The sequence below is a fragment of the Thermobia domestica genome, chromosome 16 (genome assembly GCF_964235325.1).
Source record: "Thermobia domestica chromosome 16, izTheDome1.hap1.1, whole genome shotgun sequence".
Taxonomy (NCBI): Eukaryota; Metazoa; Arthropoda; class Insecta; order Zygentoma; family Lepismatidae; genus Thermobia; species Thermobia domestica.
In genome coordinates this window covers 67,869,426-67,890,964 of record NC_137469.1, presented here as the reverse complement: position 1 = coordinate 67,890,964, position 21,539 = coordinate 67,869,426, and the positions used below count along the sequence as shown (strand labels likewise).

The window sequence follows — 21,539 nt, the reverse complement described above, 5'->3', positions numbered from 1 at the left end:
GGCGACTAAGCAGCTCACTGCTTTGTTCATTTTAACATGATTCAAAATTAGTGTCCTCATACACATGTATCTACTTGGGGTTTTCACTAAACCCGAAAACAAATACTAATAAATGTTCAGTTACTTACTCTTCTCATTTAACAATTAAATGCAAACACTTGTTTTTCTCGAGTTACTAAATTCATGGACTTGCTGTTTTTGTAAGAGTACTTCCAAAATACATAACCTCAAATAATGATGGTCCTCGAGACCCTTTTCGTTTCAGTATAGTATATACCTACGTAACTAACCTGCATCTCAAAGCACACTGGTATACGTATGAGCCAGCAACGAGAAACTGAGAGATTTGATAAGGGCCCTTTCATCACGTGTGTCCTTAATTTCTGACAAACTACCCTAAAGCTCAAATGCTCTTTTAAATCTTTCCTGACAAACTACATTTCCTTACGTTCCCGGGCCTTTCTAGTTCGTGGCAACCCTGTTACGCACGAAGGAATAATTCCTGACATCGAATTTATCATGACTGATACCGATATTTCATAGTGATATAACTAACTGAATAAGTGATCGTCTGTATTGTAATAGCTGCCTATACGCATTCACTCTACATAAGCTATGTTCCTCGTCATGTAACTCAAATCAAATCTAACAGGCCTAATTTTTGAGTATAGTCTTTCGATCTAGGAACTTCAGATATTCTCACTATCTTCTTGCACTTTTCAGTTTCAGCTCATCCTATCTCCTCCTCCTATTTAACTTCCACATTTTCAACTTACTTCTTAGTACCAAAATAGTCTCTGATATATATATATATTCAAATTAATCCTAGCAACGTTGTACCCATACAAAACGGGCCAACCTGATAGGGAATAGAAGGTGTAGAATACCACAAAGAAAGTTGAAAACTGCAAGCGATGGCCCATCAATAGAATAAGGGGCCTGGAGGCCCAATGCAGAAACCTGTGGGATACCTGTTTCATCTCCATCCAACGAGTGGCTTCCTGCAGTGTGTTAAACTCGACGAAAGCAAACCCTCGAGATGCACCTACACAGATGGACCAACACATGTGTTAATTATCTGCGGTGCAACTTTATTGTAAATTACACAAACCTGTAAAAATTTTTAACACCACGACTCTGCTCACTGACTCAATAATCACTACGACTAAAAAGAAACTATAAACATTATACGTTCTTCCTACTATAGAAATGTTTTATATAGAACAAACAATTTAATCACTACACATAAATAAAAGTACACATACATTTAATCATAACAAAAGAAGATTTTTATTTATTAAAAAAAAAGTTTGGTGTACTTAGAAAAAGTATTATGAACACTTCTAGTATGTGAGCTACATTACTTAATAAAACACATGGAACTTCTACAATTATAAAGATTATTTCGAAGATTTCCTATTTCTGTAGTTTGCATTTTTTTAATGTAATATTATCTTTTAAATACTTGACATATGCTTTCTCCTAGAACTCAATTTCCGAACAAGTATTATGTTTCGTTTACGTAAACTGAATAGTACCCTTAACTATTTAGCAGCATTAAATCATTTACATTAAGGATAAATTCAGACATTTTCATAAGCAAATATATCCAGTACAAATTTCTCAGGAATTTCATAAAGTTAACAAACGTCTATTTCCTAAAAGTGAAACCGCTATTCACTAAATAGGAATTTCGAAACTCTTAAGCAAAGAAAATTATGGCTTTATATTATTATATGAAATACATAGCACTAGACTATACTGTAACACACTGCTTTCGAGCTTTCAAATTGACGTACCAAAGAGAAAATTAAAATACGCCTACAAGAGTTTTTCTTTATTGTACGAGGCGTGTCCGAAAAGTAAGTAACGTTTTGAAATAAAAAAAAAAATACTAGAACAGATTTGTTCAAGCCAAGTTTATTTTTACGTGAAGGAACGTCCCTTAAACGATTTTTCAACATAGTTTCCACCAATGTTCGAACAGTTGTCACAGCAGGTGACCAACATGTCCAAATCTTCCTCAAAGAAACATCTCGCCAGTGAAGACAACCTTAACTCCACAGCGATTTTTGCGTCATCATCACTTTCATCAAAGCGCTACTGCCGAATTCGCGCTTCAGATGCAGAAACAAGTGGTAGTCAGACGGCGCCAACTCGGGACTGTACGGTGAGTGGTCCAACTGCTTTCAATCGAACTGTTGGATTAATGTTTGGGTGGCACTAGCATTATGGAGTCGAGCATTGTCATGGAGCAACACAACTCCTTTACTGAGCATTGTTCTCCCTTTGTTTTAGATTGCACGTCCAAGTTTTCTCACTTTCACAGTATTGTTCCGAATTGATGGTTTCACTCCTGGATACGAAGTCAACCAGAAAAATCTCTTTCTTGTTCCAAAACACTGTGCACGTGAGTTTTTGTGCTGGCATCGTCATTTTGAACTTTTGCTTTGTGAGAGATCCTATGTGCAGGCACTTCACTGAATGTTTCGATTCTGGGGTGACATGGTGAACTCACGTTTCGTCACCAGCTATGACTTGGTATTAAAGTCCTCTCCTTCCTCTCTGTGACGGTGGACTTCTGTGAGCATTTTCGAAAAACAGCGAGAACAGTTTGCGATAACCTAAGCGGTCTGTAACATTCTCATGCAAAACAGTTCTCGAAATTTGAGGAAACTCATCTGAAAGCATTATCATTGTGCACCGTCTATTCTCACGAAGTTTCTCATCTACTTTCTCCACTAACCCATCAGTCACAACAGAAGGCCGCCCACTTCGTGGACGTTTGTCCGCCCTTCATTGAACTACCTCACCCACTTTCGCACCATGCCATCAATCACTGCATTTTCACTGTTAAGTCTCTACAATTTGACGATGAATTTCGTCCGGCTTAACGTTCCTTGCATTCAAAAACCGGATAATAGAATTAATCTTACAGTCGGTGGGTTCAACAATTGTTTTACACATCGTAAACGATCACAGGACACAGCACACTCGCGACAACTCAACCGTACTGGCGTCAATGGAGAAGCAACGAACCTTTAAACGAGTGCGCATGCGCGGATCGCTGCAGTGGTGTTCAAACGAAACGATGCGTACTTGTCGGACACTAGCCGGATGTTTCGTTGAGGAAGGTTTGTGAAGTTGGTCACCCGCTCGGAACACTGGTGGAAACTATGTCGAAAAATCGTTTAAGGTCTGCTCTTTCATGTAAAAATAAATTTGGCTTCAACAAATCTGTTTTAGTGTTGTTTTTTTTCTAAATGGTGCTTACTTTTCGGATACACCTTGTACAAAAGCGAAACGAATACCCTAAGTGAGTCCCCACATGAAGGATGAGTACAACCGGGTACGGTTCCCGGTGGGAACTGATGTGTTTCGGGTTCCACGCTACACTGTATTTACAGGTAAACACTATAATGGAAACCAAACGTCCTCAAACTGTCTTCATTCCCATGTATATGGTTATTTTTATTATTACTGTAACATTGATCCAGAAAATATCCAAACATGTATCAGTGCACTAGAAAATCTACAAGTCACTGGAATGCCTCTGAACTCGTGACGATACTTATTCTTTGATAGTAGAATAACGATTTTTTTAAAGCATTTGTAATGCGTAAGAGTTGAATTCCAGTTGAAGTGAGACTAAATCTTTCAGCGTAACGTCCCACAATTATGCCTTTTAGGCTACGGGGGATGGATGATTAACAAGTTGACTGCCATGAGCATCATATGTGGTGCTCACCTTATTTCTCTGTGGGGCCATGAACACCATATATGATGCTCATTGTCACAAATTACTGTGAAAGACCATGAGCATCACATATGGTGCTCGGCTTTCATTGGTACAGATTCGGGAGCAAAAGTATCGCGAAAAAAATGTGATATAACTATCCATAATCGAGAAAACGTAAGAAGAAATTTATGGCTTCCTCGGACCAGTACCCTGAAATCACCTTGACAGTCAACCTGTTAAGGCGAGTGAATGATGAGAGAATTGGTGGAATGAGATCATGGTAGAAAACGTCCCGAGAGGACCCTAAGAAAACAATGTCCACCACAAACTTACTTGAACGGGGATCAAACCAGGGACCCTACGCACCAGATAAGCATTCTACCACTGAGCCATCGTGCCTTCAAGTCAAATTTCAGTTTAACATGAATTCAAACCACATATCCTCTTACCCGGGAATCAATTCAATCTCCTAGCTGTCTCAAGTCTTGACATCTCTTTTCAATATAATTGTTATATGAAACAATTTAACAGGTTAACGTAAAATCCGAACGAGAATTCTTACCAAAACACAAACCTGGTTCTCCCGCAACCCTAATCACTTAAAAAAAAGCAAAAATTAATAAAATGGTTAGCTTGAGCACATAAAAAAGAAAAGCATGCCCAGGGGCGGCTATATAACATACTCACAAAGTCATGTGTCGTCCCAATTAATACAATATATATATATATATATGTAAACGAGGGTCATTTAACTCGAAGTGGCAACATTGCTGTGAAATGGAATGTAGTGAGTCACTCACCTCAAGAAGCTTACAGTTCTTCGATGTAGTCTCCGCCAGCCTGTTGAATCCTTCACCAGATGTCTGGTAACCGCTGAATACCTGTCAAAGTTCCACTTTGTGAGAGGGTGTTGACTGCGCCCTAAGGCACGAACAACGCTGGGAATGTCTCTGAAGCGTTTGTCCCTGAGAAATTCTTTCACTTTTGGGAAAAGATCAAAATCGCAGGGGTTCATATCCGGGGAGTATGGAGGGTGCTCCAGTACCTCCCAACCCCATCGTCGTGTAGGAGAATTGGTCCAGATTCTTGGAGGTGTGGACATTTGCGCCGCAAAGCAGGTCGCAAATGGTAACTGAAGTATGAAGCACTGACGGTAACGCCAGGTGGAACATGTGACAGGATAATGCATTCGTGGTCGTATGACATTATCATCATCACCTTCACGTTTGCTGGTTCTTGCCTAAGCTTTTTTGGTCGTGGAGATTCTGGGTGGGGCCATTGAATAGACTGATGTTTCAATCCAGGCTTGTAGGATCTTCCCCACGTTTCGTCCCTTGTAATAATGTGGTGCAAGAAGTCACCACCTTCCTCATTGTAACGTTGAAGGTGCAGGCGCGCACATTTCCACCTATACCACTTTCGAACCTCTGTCAGAGTATGGAATACCCATCTGGCTGCAATTTTCCGCATGCCAAGATCGTGTGTTAGCATGCGGAACATTGATTCGGAAGAAATGTTCATCTCCTGCGAAAATTCACTACAAGTCCAGTGCCGATCACCGTCAAGCAGTGTCCGCAGTCTTGCAAGACGAATTTCGTCCGTGGCCGCTCGCATATGCCCTCCACCGTGCATTTTGTCTGTTGACTGTCGTCCCGCCTAAAATGCTGTAACCCAACTCGCCACTGTCCGATACGGTAGAGCAGCTTCACCACAGGCATCTACTAATATTCTGTGAATCATCCTAGCATTTCGCCCTCGTGCCACCTGGAATTTGATAAAAACATGCCGTTCTGCACGCGTGAACATTGCGTTAGAGCGGTATATCACACAACAATTACTTTAACAATGTCTACTCGCCACACACTTGGTAATATGGGACCGCAGCAGCGTTAAACTGATTCGTACACATCCACGAACACACTACGTTCGTCATTTGTCTCCTGCCCAAATGACACTCCAATCGCAGCAGTGTTGCCAGTTCGGGTTAAATGACCCTCGTATATGGATGTTTATTCCTGTATACGAATGAAACGACAAAACAAAAATTTCAGTTATTTTAATGTGGAGTCTGCAACCCTGATTGATGTCCACAAGAAATTTGGTAACAGCGTAAGTCACGATGCTTGATCATCTTCTCTGTTCACATGATCTGTCTTGTTTCTTTTCCAACGTCCGCCTACCATCAAGAAGAGTGCTTTTAAACATCTGACCGTATGTATAATGTAATCATACTCTCACTGTAACTTTACTTTTACTGTAATATATGTAGCTCGTATCAGAGTTTAAAAGAATTCGTTAATGAGATAAACTACTGAAACGTAAAGATGGTTTCGCCGCCACTGTGCATGCCCAAGCCAATATCACCTAACAGAACATACTATTATCTGATGATCTTTTATATACCTTTGTAGTATTTTTAAATTATTATATGTCTCGGTACCTATTTGCAGGAATTTCTTCCTTTACTGTGCTACTAGGTGAGAGAGATTACATGGTAAAATATGAAATGTGCTTATTCTTTGCACATAAAACAAAAAATATACCATTTTAACTCAAATCTAGTTTACTAAATGTAAACTTCCATATATACTATCTTTATAATAAATTGGAGTTTCATATGAAGTATTTATTTTCAACTTATTTAGTATCTGCTTTTTATTTACTTACCTTGATAAAAATGCCAGTAAGAGAAAGACAATAATTCGTAATATACCATTATAATATTCGTATACTTACCCAGACACCTATGATACTTTTTAAAAAGAAAAATGTTATTTATCAACATATCAAGGGTGCAGAAATTATAATCCTCAGTAACTGAGGGAAAAAACAGAATGGATAATTGATAATGTATTTAATAAAATTTTAATTTTTGTACACAATAGGTTGTCAATTATGATGATCTGTCTCAGCCCTTTCCTTCTTTCCCCTCAAATATACTAATATCATTCTTTTTTCGAAAAACTGTCATTCGGGCAATTAAGGTTTATTTGTCTGAGTATATTCTGTAGACTGATACAGTACATGCGTTTCATTATCTTAATCCATCATTTAAATAAGCTGGTCTAATTTAATTGCCAAAGTAGTGAACAGGGATCCTTTTTAAATTTGAAGCTCTATAGCGCTGACAGCTTATAAACATAATCCAAGTTTTAAGACTTACGAGTGATTACCTTACTGGATATCATACTAATGCTTCGTATTCCGTCTCATTTCCAAAAACATTTGGGTTTTGACAAATAGCTTAGAATACGTAAAGTTGAAATTACCTGAATTTCCATGTGTGCTTCCTACTTTTGTAAGCGCTTATTATATTAATACTCTCTCTCTCTCTTATCTAATGATAAATCATGACCATACAAATTCTGCTATTACTGGATACAATTAGCAAAGAGACGATCCTTCATTTTCTCTTCTAAATTTGCCGCCAAATACATTTCACATATCCGTATTCAATTTTGTTTGATTAATTGTATTTGATGCCTGATGTCTTCTTTACAAGGTGGACAAAAGTAGGTATACACCCCTGCATTTATCAAGTATAACATTCTAGCTTATAGGTTTATTTGCTTCGACTGTTCCGAGCTTAAGATATAAGTAAAAAAACGTTGAGAACAAATAATAAATAAACTTAAGTCTACCTAATGGATAACAATAAAAAATATATAAAAAGCAATGAGTTGAACAGTACGGGAATGTATACCTACTTTTGGGCCACCAGGATAATTCGTAGTTCTGTATTCTGTATTTGCATTGAATACTGATCTGCTCTTTTTCTCAATGCAATTATTTTCTAGCAGAGGCAACATTAGAAATATTAAGTTCAGAGGTCACATGAGATGGTATAAGTTAAATTAAGTTGATAATGTAAACATACTTTTGATAATCCTTACAATTAGAAGCCTATACTAAAGCTTATTTGACTGCTTTGCTGCAACTACTATTGACAGCAGGGAGAAAATTAAGGACAATGTAGAAGGAAAGTAAAATGAAAAAGGAAAATACCATAAAAATTCTTCAAAAACGCAACGCAACATAATGTTTTCCTTTTATTGAAAGAGATTTCTGTCACTTGGCAGTGGATATCTTGGAGAATGAATCTGATGATTTCATTGTCTTTATGACGAAGTTCTAAAAATTTATCTTCCTGTTGAAGATTTAGTGATTTCTTTAGCAGGCTAAATTTGATGCTTCTGGCCTCTTAGGCAGTTTGGTAACTTAGAAAAGATGCGTCATTCTATTATACACCCTTTTCGTGTTATTAGATTCTGACATGATAGCTTCTACTGATCATTCCAATGCGGATTTCACAACAGCTGCATCACGCTTGGTAGACTCTCTCTCTCTCTCGTCATGGCGGTTAGAACATGTTAAATTAGCTATTCTTTTGTATTCTTGTTTAATACATCTTAATATAATTTACACCTCTATCTCATAGTGGAAGATCGTGATAAGGGAGTTGTGCTAATGTAAATGTATTCATCTGATTTTTTGGGGAGGAGAAGTTAACATTTTATCTTATGATTACTTATAACTGGTTTTCCTGAACTTTACTCTTGTTATTATTTAACCCAATTTGATAGTTCAATTTGCAAACATTGTCAATGCCAAAAATAGAACTTAATGCTATTTTTAGACTTTTTAATAACTTTTTTTAAAACAAAAATTAATAAATTGATTAACAACTTTTGTTTTAAATATATTGAAGCAGAATGAAAATACTGAGTACAGCAGTTTCTAGTCTCTAAACAAGAGCATATACTTTATCTTCTGTCTCGAGGAAATAAATGCTCAGTTTAAATATTTATTTTTTAATTTTTCAATTATTTCAGTTCATGAAATAGAAAGTATAGCTGATAATTCAAATTGTTAGTTTAATTTTTTTAATTTCTTTTTAATATTTCAATGATTATACTTCAGTTAACGAAACAGGAAATACAGTTGTTAGTTCTCTTTATAAATACCGTCAACTACGTTAACGAAGAAGTTACATATATATTTCCAATACTTTTGTGCTCAAAAATGGTTCTCACAACATTGGTTACAAACGGTGAAAAGGATTACCCATTCCAATGCCTTCAGTCTGATTACACAACCTGTCCTGAACTGGAAGACATTATTAAAGTAAGCTTCGATTTTTTTTTTTTAAACTAATTTCTCAATTTCACAACAACCGAGATCGAATTATCTACCAACCGCTTAGCAAACAACAACATAGTTGAATAGTATAATGAACATACCTGAAATGTTCACTTATGCTAATATATCAGTACTAACCAATGACATTTGGTCAAAATCATCATTAGTTAGGCATAACCCTTTTAAAATCTTGGGTTTTTGGGGCATTTTTTAGACTTTCAGTCAAGCAGCTACTGCATCGTCACTATTTATCCTAGGATCATGGTTCATACCTCATTCTCTTCAGAATAGAGCAGGCTTTCAAATGGTACCACTTACATGCCCATACCATATACCAGGAAAGGGAAAAATTGAGGGGAAAGGGGAATTTTTTTGGTCCCTTTGGCCCCTCTGGAACGGCCCTGTGTGAACGTAGAGATCTGATAAATACTACCCGACACACTAAATGTGTGTACCAAATTTCAAGCTTTTATCTTGAATAGTAAGGGAGGGAAAAATTTTAACAATAATCCCCACAATGCCCCAGATTACCGCAAAAGACCCTGACCTCAGGTAAAAAATTTCTTGAGACATCCATATTCATCCTATAATCATGGTTCGTCCATCATTCTCTTCAGAATAGAACTGCCTTTCAAATGGTACCATTCACATGTCTCCATCATGTACCTGAGGAGGGAAAATCGCAAAGAAAGGAATTTTTTGGTTAAAATATTCCTTTTTTAAATGTTCTGCCCCTCTGAACCCCCCTGTTTTAACGCAGAGATCTGAAAAAAATCTAAGTACTACTGGGTGGACTGAATGTTTGTGCAAAATTTCAATTTTTTAGGTGCAAAAGTAAGCCCGCCAAAATATATATATATCCACAATACCCCAAATTCCCATATAAAGAAGGATTTTTGTTAAAAATTTCCTGAGACATCCCTAATTACCCTAGGATCATTGTTCAACCACCATTCTCTTCAGAATAGAACTGCCTTTCAGACGGTACCATTTACATGTCTCCATCGTGTATCTGAGGCGTAAAAATAGCGAAAAAGGGATTTTTGGTAACAAAATATCCCTTTTTAAAAAAACCTTTTTTCCCTCTGGACCCCCGTATGCTAACGCAGAGATCTGAAAAAATTCTGATAAATACTACTCAGTGGACTGAATGTTCGTGCAAAACTTCAATCTTCTAGGTGCAAAAGTAAGTTCGCCAAAAAATAATGAAAACAGGCCTAACAAACTAAAATATATTTTTTTTTAAATTATGACGTCATCACCTCCTATGTCTCGACGCAGGAAGTAGTGAAGCCGTATGTCCCGTGTTCTACAATGCCTCTAGACTTGAAAAAACATAAAACCCGGACGGAAAAGCTGAAATAGGAGAGTTATAACGCAAAGTACGTTAAACACCCGTATGGTACAAATTGTACCATAAGTAAGACCTTGACCCTATTTTCACTAAGAATTCAAGTCCATGAGAAATGGTTAAGACACGAAAAGTCAGTAACTGTTCACACATAGAAATGTAGCAGAGGGTATGTTTTTGTTCCAGACTCGTTCTGAAAGCTTTCCAAGTTTCAAATCTACAATTAATATTCACGTGGGCAACCACACACGAGTAACCTCGAGAACTGAAGTCCAGCTTCAGTTCTTCTTTTTGTAAGTTATGACGCTAATGGGCTAATGGATAATATGCAATCATGTAATCAATTCATTTAGGCGGAACAGTCTTGATTTATTTTCGCGAAGAAACATTGTTGTGAAAATGACATATGAGAAAAAAAAATTTCTTTGTCATCAGCAAGAATGGGAAGGCATGTATTTTGATATGCCACCAATAACATAAATTAAGCTCGGCAAAATAATTTGTAATCAGTAACAGATTTTACTGACATACATAAAAAAGCCAATATATTTCGATATCACTAACACAATCGCCTTCACAACAGACAGTCTTACGACAATCAGTCGCCAGCAAACGTAAACAACTTTTTTCACAATTTCTTCTTAAAAATTTCGAGATAATGAGCTGGTTGTAATAAAAACTGAGAGTTATTTTTTTTTTTTTATGTAATCCTCTATCGGCAATATTTGTTGTAGTAGTGAGTTATATTTCTTTAAGGTTTGGTGCAGTTTTAAAAAAGATCCTCTTTTTAAGCTTATGTATTCAAGTATTTCCCTTATTTCGAAGGCACTGACCAAAAACGAAATAAAAAATTCTGGCTAATTCTTCTCTCCTTAAATGACATATAATAGCGAGAGTCTTAGGTTATCTCCCGTCCGTCGCATTCAATACTTTCGTTACCACATTCCGGTTTCGGCGCTTATTTAGATGCTTGTTCCTACATGAAAATAAATGAATTTATGAAATTATGTAATTGTTAATTTTATATGTTCCGGGCTTTATTGGTTAATACCGTCGACAAAACAGAAAAACAAACACGTCGATTATAGAGATATTGGCAAATAAAAATGTAGAATTACTTTTTACCTCAATTTTCTAGCACTTTTTTGTTCTTTATACCATCATCATTTAATTTTATAAGTTTATTTTTGTTGTTTTCGCACTTCATAAAGATCGAACTAGGTTTCATCACAAAATTACGAATACCAAAACATAATTTCACTCATATCAGAGGATTTACTTACCTGCACACTTTTCAAAATGTGTAAAAAAAATAATAATTCGATAAAATTAATGTTATAATTAACATGTGCAAATAGAGTCAGTGAGCAGTATAAAGGAGCCTTACTGCAAGTGCTATTTAATAAATAAAGGAAACATATAGTTTACCTGTATCTTTCTTCCTTATAAGTCTTATGTCCTTCGGCATCAATCCGCACTGTAAGATATCCTGTCTGATCTGAAAAGGATGAATGACCAGAAATTACGTCCCGAGCTGTCTCAGGCTTGTCCTGTTACATCAATTCTGCACTTTTTTAGGCTAACCATTTCTATATAATGCATTTATCGTTTATATTATATATGAAGGTTATTGGGCTGTCAGTGTTGTCAACCTGGTACAAAGTGTTATGTTTTCAAATAGCACTAGACATCCACACGTCAGTAAAGCAGAATCTGCCCCATGTTTAGGAACATTTTGATGTCAGGAATCATATGCTAACGTGTGGACGTCTAGTACTATTTGAAAACATAACATTTTGTACCAGGTTGGCAACACTGACAACCCAAATAACCTCAAATGTTGACTAGTTTCATTCTCTATGTTAGTGTAAATGTATTTGCACAGGCATTAATTCGACTTTATTGTATTATTCTTGTAATATTGAACATTTTCATTTACTTTCCCATAATGAGCCATTGGAGGGACTCGACATTTGAACAGCTTGTATCTCGGAAACGAGGCGACATCGGACTCATGTTTATAGGAACATTTTTACTTATTTGGACGTCCACAATCATCTCGTCACTTTCGTCACTTTCGGCCATGTATTTAAGTTACACCCTGTTATATATATATATATAAAATTAGTACTCTTGCCGATATTCTACCTTATGTTGGAAAACACAAACCGTAAATATCAACCGACCGATTAACAAAGAGGCGATATCTGATTTCCTAATTACTTGTCGGACGTATGTTTACCTCTTGTGGTATAAGTGACACAATCAGTTTTATGTTCTTTCCTTATCCCGACATCCCTACCAAGCCAAACATCTGGGAGTTATTTCATAGGACTTTCAGTAATCTGTAGATATCTTGCTGCTTCTTATTGCAATGCAAAGTTATAATACGTACACACTTCAAATTATTTCACTCTTACTCAATACCAGTGAACAAGATACAAAGTTGAAAAAATACAACAAAATCTGATCTCTTAGGATTAATTTATGGCTTTAAAAAATCCACAGATGAGTTGCTTATACGGAATAACTGCCAGATGCTCGAGGAATAAGCACAGAGTACGAAAGTGAACGTAACACTGGTAGCTGAAGTGATTCAGCAAAAGTCAAAGATCGTATTTCTGCCAGTCAACAAACAGATGAATATTTCCAACATTGTTCAATGCGTATACTTATTTACAAGGTTATTTTCAATGATGGAAACACGAACCTCAATGATGATTTCTTGCTCACCTCCATTTTATTGATTCCGTGCTTAGCATCTTTCAGGTTGGACCCGACGAGGGTCACCGTTAGGTTGGGCATCACAAAAACACTCTTTGCTTATAGCGAGTGTGTGTGCTACTTTTTGTCATATCTATATACTGTATATATATCCTGATATGTACATGAGATTTCACAGACACTTGCGCAATCCAGTTGATTCATACAAGTTTGCTTTTGTTATAAAACCGTTTTTTGTTCTTTAGCAGTGTCTATGCATCATAAGAGACTTTAATGTAACAGAATTAGTAACAGTGTTTCCGAGAAACTTTAACAGCTACTTTTGTAAAAGTACATGAATAACGAGTAATCATCAATAGTTTTCTCTTTTTCATTTATTTACCCAATACTTCCAATTTTTCTAAAAGTGGTCATGAGGTTTATATTTTACGAACTATATTCTTAAGCTCTTAAGTGGTTGTCTCATTTGTCTAGATGATGGAATTCGAAGGATTTCAAAATACTGAAGAAATATAATTTTTACCACACTGGAACATACCAAGTAAAGTATTTTTGTATTTTTCTACTTTATAATTAACTGTACTCTGTAACATTTTATTAAAATCAAACCAAGGAAAAATGTACGCTCTTAAAATGTTGTAGATTGTCCGCGTCTCATTAGAGATAATGTTCAGAAATTCGGTGTACTTAAGAAAAATAAAACGTGTCAAGTACTTACATCATTTTCTGTAATATGTTGTGCAAGACCTCTAATCATAATTGTATTGTTTGGAGGTTGCGTTTTATACGTATCGCTGTCAACTGTGGTCTTTGATTCACTGGGTCCATGGCTATTACTCCTTCTATCATAATCACTGAAAAGAAAAAACATTTTTTTTATAAAAATATAAATTGGCTCATTACTACACACTGCGACTACTATTAAAGGAAACATAACAGTAACTGTTGCTTTACAAGCACTTACGGAAAATGATTTTTAAAAGGTAATCAATCTATTATGAAAATTATTGGAATCAGCTACAGTGTTCGAAAAATTATAAAGAAACTAGTATAAACTCGAATTTCTCATACTACGTAATGAACGCAATATTAAACATAAAAACAGTTTACTACGTGATCAATTATTAAGACAACATTGTTCTGCTTACTCCATAGGACCATATGAAAGATGAGTAGCGTTCTATGGTTAAATAAGCCAGAAAGCAAAGATGATGCTCACTATCTCTTACATTAGAAGGAAAATACGTTGAAGTGATTCTTTAAATATATCCACTTGCATCTTTCTTAGTATTTCATTTTTTACCACTGTTGTCACCTCAAGTTTTGCTGAGTTAAAAACTTATGGATTAACATTTATTATATACTGAAAGAATATCTGCTCAACAATATTAAGTTGAGAAAAAAATACTACGCACTATTAAGTTGAGTAAACATTCTTTTACTATAGAATATGCGTAAAAATGCGGTCTGCAACATTCAGTATATTGATTTCTTTTGTGTAAAACTATTTATCATAAAACTACGTATAATAACATCCTAATTTTAACCGTATAAGAAAAGATTCAACTATTTAAGACGATATTGGTTAATTTTGTGCCCGTGCTCGAACAAATATTTCGGAATGTCTGAAGCAGCTGAGTCACCTCTGGAGTTCCTAGGTTTTTTTTTTTTTTTCCCTAATCCTAATTTCTATACTGAATATAGTCAATCTGATCATACCAATGTACGTTCTACTGCGATCATATGTCTTTCTCAACGAAATAATGTATTCACAAGTATACCATTTCTCGATTGAGAACTTTCTTAATTCAATTCAGCTTATATTTAAGCAAGTACTCCAACTAGCCCCTTTAAAAAAAAAGAAAAGAAAGAAAGAAAAAAAAAAGAAAGAAAAACTACCCATATTCTCATATTCTCCAATGAAGACAGCAGAAGTTAGATGTCAAAATCATTAGCAATAAGAATTGGTAACTGAACACTTAGTTAACTGTTTTTCTAGTACAAGGTCTACTTAGAAGTCAATTTCAAAAATCATGTGGATCCTGAACAATTAAGTTTAGAATTGATAGTCTTGTAAGTACTGAGTACTACCAATTGAAATCGCAGGATTGTTGTAGGTCGAAGTTGTCATCGTCCTCTTCTACTACTACTACTTTTAACAGATTGACACATTTCCCCCTTTTTCACCCACAAACTCATTAAGAACCCTTTACATCTTTCTTATAGTAAGTTGTTGAAATTGATGGTTTGGCCAAGTGGAGAGATTTTTTAAACATCTTTTATTGGCATATACACGCTACGGGCATCCTTAAAAAGTACCTGAAGGGCATAATTTTTTTGTGGGAAGATCTTGAAAATTGTGAAGTATACATAATTCGACAGCTAATTTAACTACGATAAACTTTCTTCACATGTTATCAATATGCTACAAATGAAAAGAACAAGGAAAGAAAGTAAAAAAACTGCTATTTAAGAAGAAAATAAATAACTTGCCTAGATCTGTAGCTATCTGGGCTTCCTCTCATGTCATCATCTCTGCGATTCCAGCTTCTATCCCTATCATCTCTTCTATCCCTGTCTCTGTCCCGGTCTCGGTCTCTATCTCTATCTCGATCTCTGCCACGGGGACTTCTATCACGCCTTTCTCTTCTGTCTCGATCATACCGATCGTCTCGGCCTCTTCTGTCCCTATCGTCACGATATCTATCCCGATCTTCTCGATTTCTCCCTTTGCTTCCCTCACGCTCATAACGGTCTCTGTCTGATCCTCTGTTATAGTCATCAAAGCGATCCTTCTCACGGTCTCTTTCTCTTCTTCTGTCCCTGAAAAATAAAAAAATAAAAAATTATATTTTCTTTCCTGTCTGCAGTCCTTCAAAAATTATATTACAGAGTCTAAACCAATCTAGAATCACAGTAAACAGGATATATTAGTATGAAGTATTATATTTGATAAATTGAGAAAATAACCGTTTTACATCTATAAGGGACTCAACAATTGCACTACAGGTACGAATTTAATGTACAAAGCACGGTTGACGAAAATTACAACTTTTTAAAAATATTTTTTTTTTACTTCAAACGATTTTTTTAAAACTAGAATACAATATAAATTATATTCCTCTTTTTAATTGGTTTTAGGTTTCTTTTAAGTGACACTAGAATAAAAGCGAATCAAGTTTCGTAAACATGACATTACTCAATAGCAGCACTTATTCTTCACCCGGCATCTAAAAGCGGGTGGTCACCGTGATCTTGCAAATTCAATTAACAATGATTGGATGAAAAATAATACACGGTGACCTTATTATCTTTTCTAAGCATCTTAATCACAAACTACCAAGGTAAAACAATATGCACGTGAAGAATACGGTATCATTTTGTAAACTACGAAAGTCTAACACTGCACGCAGAACAGTGTTTCGTTTATAATTTGAATACTTTTTCATGTATGTTCCTTGTATCATGCCTGTCTCATAATGAATATCCGTATTTTTTTCTCTAAAATCATAAAATTATTAAGATCAACTTGTATATCAACATTCATATATATGAACATAAATATTTGATTTAAAGTTATCTGCACTCAATATAACGAAGATAATAACACAATATATAAGGATTTTAAGTAGAGACGTGTTTCTGATCAATAAGAGATTTTTCTTTTCTTGCAATTAACAACTAGTTGAAATGCCCATTAGTAGTCGAGCATTTACGTTTGGTACAAAGGATTCCTGTCCAACTGGCATTGTGATACACATCACATTCTGCGTGGGATTTTCGCATTTCTATAATCTCTTTTCTACTTTATCTGGAAATTTCGGAGTTCTCTCGTCTTTTCCTTTTCTCATTCCCCCAATTAATTTGAAATTTTCGGATTTTTCTCCTCCCACCAATTCTTCTATCTCATTTTATTTGTATTTATCGCCACCCATTTCAGTTTACATGTCAAAAGTGTAGTTTTGTTGAACTAATGGTTTTCAGTCTTCCATTTTAAATTAATTGCGTGGAATTGAGAAGGAGTCAGGTTTGGAGAAAACAATTAACTTTTGTGCAAAATCAGGAGTACAAAATACATACGATTTAATATATGTGAACACAAAATATTATACACACTTGTTAAAGCCAAAGATTTTATTAATTGTATTAAAACACGAAAAACCCTGGTAGGAAAGTTGTAAACTGAATAACTTACCAGCCGTCTCTATCAGTCGTCCTTTCTGAATACGAATCGGCATTGTAACCACCGTGAAAATTGTCGTACGCATCACCCATTTCAACATCCATATTATGGTACCCTACATTTAAAAAAATAATGTTTTCAGTACTATTATTTAAAAAAACACTATAATACTTTTCACCATTAAAAAATATTATTCGAATGTTATTGAAACACCCTATCACACACAAAACGTTATTAGTTTTCATGAAACTGCACTGCATTACTTTCCACATTGGAAAAATAGCACGTGCATATCGATTGGAACAGACTTCATAATTAATTAAATTGTGTACCTATTGAATTAAAGAATTGCACATTATTCATTTATATATATATAACAAAAATTTATGTTCTCAGCTTTCCCCTGTGAAGGATTTCACTGCCTCATGGGTGATGTTTTTTCAGAGATTGGACTTGAGTGAATTTTGTGAACTGTTGAGATGTGGAGTTGCAAATGGACACTATTTTGAATGAATCATATTTAAAAAAAATAAATAAAATAAAAAAAAAATAAAACACGATAGCAACGTGAGGTATGAAAACTATTATTTGTTTACGGACAACGTGGTATAAAATGTAAAGAACACTTAAATTTTTCATACTCATCTGCTGCACTTCTCTGAAGACAGATATACTGCATAAACAGCAATATTTCACAAACTACTCAGTTTTGATTCTTCTAGCAGTAAAAAATTCCGACTTCATTCAGATATTATTATTATTTCTTACATATTTTATTTATTGTGGCTCATTAGATGTTCGTATATCTTCTGTGACACATACTCCAACAACGCATAACTTACAAGATAATCGGCGAAACTAATACTATAAAATTGGAAGTTACAATTTTACTTGCATTCAACACATTTGTTTGTTCTTAGGTGCACATAAATATTCAAATTATTTACAAAATCCTTAGAATAAACCGTTCTGTAATACCATTATTCACTGTCCTTCTTAAAAACAAATAAAAGTGACGTCATCAAATACTCCGTCGTTATTATTTTGTGTGTTTATTTCTTAACATGGCTGCTAATTCATTAGAAAGTTTTGGTGAATTTTGTGTGCAGTGAGTAAAATGTGCTTTGTTGTAACAAAATCTTTACACATTAAAAATGATCTAGACATGATGATTTTGGCTAGTATTCTCTAGTTTCTTTGTTTTCCCCCCTTAAAAAAATCTTGTAAGTGAAACTTCCACGAAGTGTAAACCTAGTTTGGACAAGACATAAAAGTATTTGAAGGAGAATCCTATATACTGAGAACGTGTTTCGAACCTTTTGGGCTTATTTTTATCTTAAACACAAGACTGTACGGCAAAAGAGCGGGAAGAACATTGACATTGTAATTAAGTAACGAGTAAATCCATTTCTACACAAGCAATAAAAATAAAATGGGGAAAACATAAGTCTTCGATTTTCCTGCAATTTGAATACGTGAAAACAGAAGAGAATCTGGGAAAAACACGTATTTTGCTTTAATAATAATCACACAACGTATCGAAGATATATTTTTCAAAAATGATAAATATCACAAAACCTTTCAGATGAATCTTTTTTTGTTTTGAAATATATTCATTACTACATATTATAAGTAAATCTCGGAATGTATTCAAAACCAACATTTCTACCACAATTACGAACATTTCTATCGCGGTGGCTCAGTGGTAGAGCGTTCACCTCCGGTGCTTGGGATCCCTGGTTCGATCCCAGCTCACGCCGTGTAGACTTTGTGGTGGACAAACACCGTGCTCGTGGATTTTCTCGGGGTTCTCCCGTTTCCTCCCACTTTCGTCATTCCACCATTTCATTCATGTCTCATCATCACAGTCTCCTTTAGCCTAACCGGCATAACCATGGGACGTAACACTTAAAGATTTCATTTCATTTTTCTAATATTTTCAGAAATTTTGAGACTGCTGTTTTTGATGACTTTTAATTGTACAAAGGCTCATGTTTTGAACATGTCTAAATTTACTAGTTTACACATGTAGCAACAATTGTACTTTTAACACAAAAGGAAATTCACCATCTACTTATTTAAAAGTTTGGGATTTACCATATTTAAAAAAATATGAAGTTCGCCAGGGCTTAAGCATGGTCGATTTTGACGTGCTCTATCTCAGGTAAACATTTTTTACAAACTAAAACAAAATATGTGTTTTTCGCACATTCTCTCATAATTTCAAACATTCAAATTTCAGGAAAATCAGACAATGTTTTCACCCCCTCTGTCTGTCTGGAGATGGATTGTACCTAATGACTTGCCTGGGTCTGCAAGGTAGCTTGATTAAATGAACCAAGAAAAATAAATAAATAAAATAAAATTGTACATCTGTCAAAACTAACGTAAGAGCTATGGCATAGGAAAGTGTTGTAGGTCTGAATCCAGGACAGGTTATTTAGTTCGATATTCCATATAACGCAATGAAGTTTCTCAACTAATAATACGCCTTGCTGTGTAATTGGAATTGAATAATTATAAGATGATCTGAAATTATATTTGAAAATATTACACTGGTGGCCACCCGCTGGAAAGTCATGTGGTTCAGAGTTCACAAACTGTTATGTTCATCTCAAATCTCATACCACCAGGACTAGAAGTGGCATCGAACTCCAAATACCTAAGCAGCGACTTGTTTTGATCAACTGCAAGGAACAACTGTTTTTTCAACAAAAACGTCCTCTCTTTCGTATGCGCTCAATAACAAGATAAAGTTATTTTTGTTAGTACAGAAACGTTAAAGTGAACTTTCCTTCTTACCTTTGGAGTTTCTTCCACTTATTCTTGTTCTTTCTGTGTAATTGAGTGGCTCCATTGACCTCTCTGAGTGCTTTGAGTTAGCAATATGTCACTCTATATCAATTATTCCTGTGTGAACAAAGTATATTTACATAATTTCACACCGAGAATCCAATCCACTGAACACAATCTCGTGAACAATCTTTCTGTATTTAAATGTGCCTGAGTGGAAAATTTCTATTTACAACCCAATTTCATTGAACAAATTTAACTATTTGTTGACCATAAACTTAAGATTTCAGTGAAACAGGGCCTTACTTAGCATGAGAAATGAAGATACCTCGAGTTCTGTTGCACAAAGGAACAAACAGTTTCTCTCAATCATTTCGCGGCATTATGCGGCCATCACCATCTTGTATTTTTTGAGCACGCTTATTCACAAAAATTATACCATAAGTTCGCAATATTTCCTTCAATACTTTTTTCCTCTTGAAGAAGAAGAAAAAAATATTGAAAGTCAATATATTTTATAGTAAGTTTTTGCTGGTTCGTCACAGAATCTTCTCTCTTTTAAACTAGTTTTCTATTTCTTATGTACTTGATAGTGACAGCCGCGTACTGACGACAAAATGATTAAGTATAATATTTCCTTTCTTAATTGAACTAAACAAACATAGAAGTTATTAAAAAAAAAAAAAAAAAAGCTATAGTTATTGAGTTTTGGCACCATAACACTCCGTTCCTTGAACTCCACCAGAACGTAATAGTAATTGTGTTTTTATCATATCTATAAAACAAGGTTCGAAAAATTCCGGTGCCAAGTGGTCATAACGATTAGAAATGAGACAAGTGTTCCCAGTTTTTACCTGCCAATAGATTATTTTGAGCCTAGTTTGTTAGTCATTATACTTTCGTGAATTGTTACGGAAGTAGTTCGGTGACGTTGGTGTGCTACATTGTCATTTTGAAATTGTTAAATAACAATTATAATAGTAATGTTATTGTTACTTTAGTCTTCGTTGGGAAACTTGCTCCCTTAATGTTAAAAGTACTTTGTGACCTCTACTTTACGCACAACTTCGTGTAATTAAATTTTTGATTTCTACTTTATATTAAGCATATTCTTACCTTCTGGTTTAGTAATTTATTCTTTCGATAACTTGCTCGTATTTAAAGGAATTCAATTTCACGATTAGTTCTGATGTTTATTCATCAATTTGTACTATTTTCGTCCCTGCACTCAGGATGTTTTGATTCACACTGAATTAATGGTTTTACTCGGATATGCTCGTGCTGCAAAATCATGAATCCATACGTTGGTTTCGCTACGCCTACTCCGCCATTTTTGTTGTCTTAACTTATAATAAATGTCCCATAAGTTGAAAGTTAAAAATTCTAGTGCTATTTCTTGAATATTAAACAAACGATCGGAAGTGAGATTGATCGCGAAGCCAATTTAGGTTACTACGCCCGAGTCCGAGTTGAGCGCAAGTTCCACTGAAAGTAATGAGTTTGAGCTCCATTAAAGGTAATGACTCCAAGCCCGAATGCTGTGTGCAAGCTGAAGCCCCACGGAATGTAGTGAGCTTGAGTCCAAGTAGGCGCGTCCCCGAAAGAGATTA

General features: G+C 35.1%; 1 protein-coding gene across 3 annotated transcripts in view; it reads right to left on the bottom strand.

The window, feature by feature from the left end:
* LOC145673130 (RNA-binding protein 5-like) overlaps positions 1-21,539 on the bottom strand; it is a 101,255-nt gene that overhangs the window by 62,054 nt on the left and 17,662 nt on the right. For 2 of the 3 annotated variants that reach the window (XR_014128725.1, XM_081742530.1), the window contains exons 2-7: positions 19,939-20,046; positions 17,149-17,251; positions 15,447-15,776; positions 13,672-13,807; positions 11,658-11,727; positions 972-1,045 (exon numbers count right to left, since the gene is read on the bottom strand). Coding sequence is in view for 2 of the 3 variants with exons in the window: in XM_081742530.1 (XP_081598656.1) it covers positions 972-1,045; positions 11,658-11,727; positions 13,672-13,807; positions 15,447-15,776; positions 17,149-17,251; positions 19,939-19,993 (768 nt within the window). In the remaining variant the exon portion in view is untranslated. The remainder of the gene's footprint in view (positions 1-971; positions 1,046-11,657; positions 11,728-13,671; positions 13,808-15,446; positions 15,777-17,148; positions 17,252-19,938; positions 20,047-21,539) is intronic. The other variant, XM_081742531.1, reaches the window with a different exon arrangement.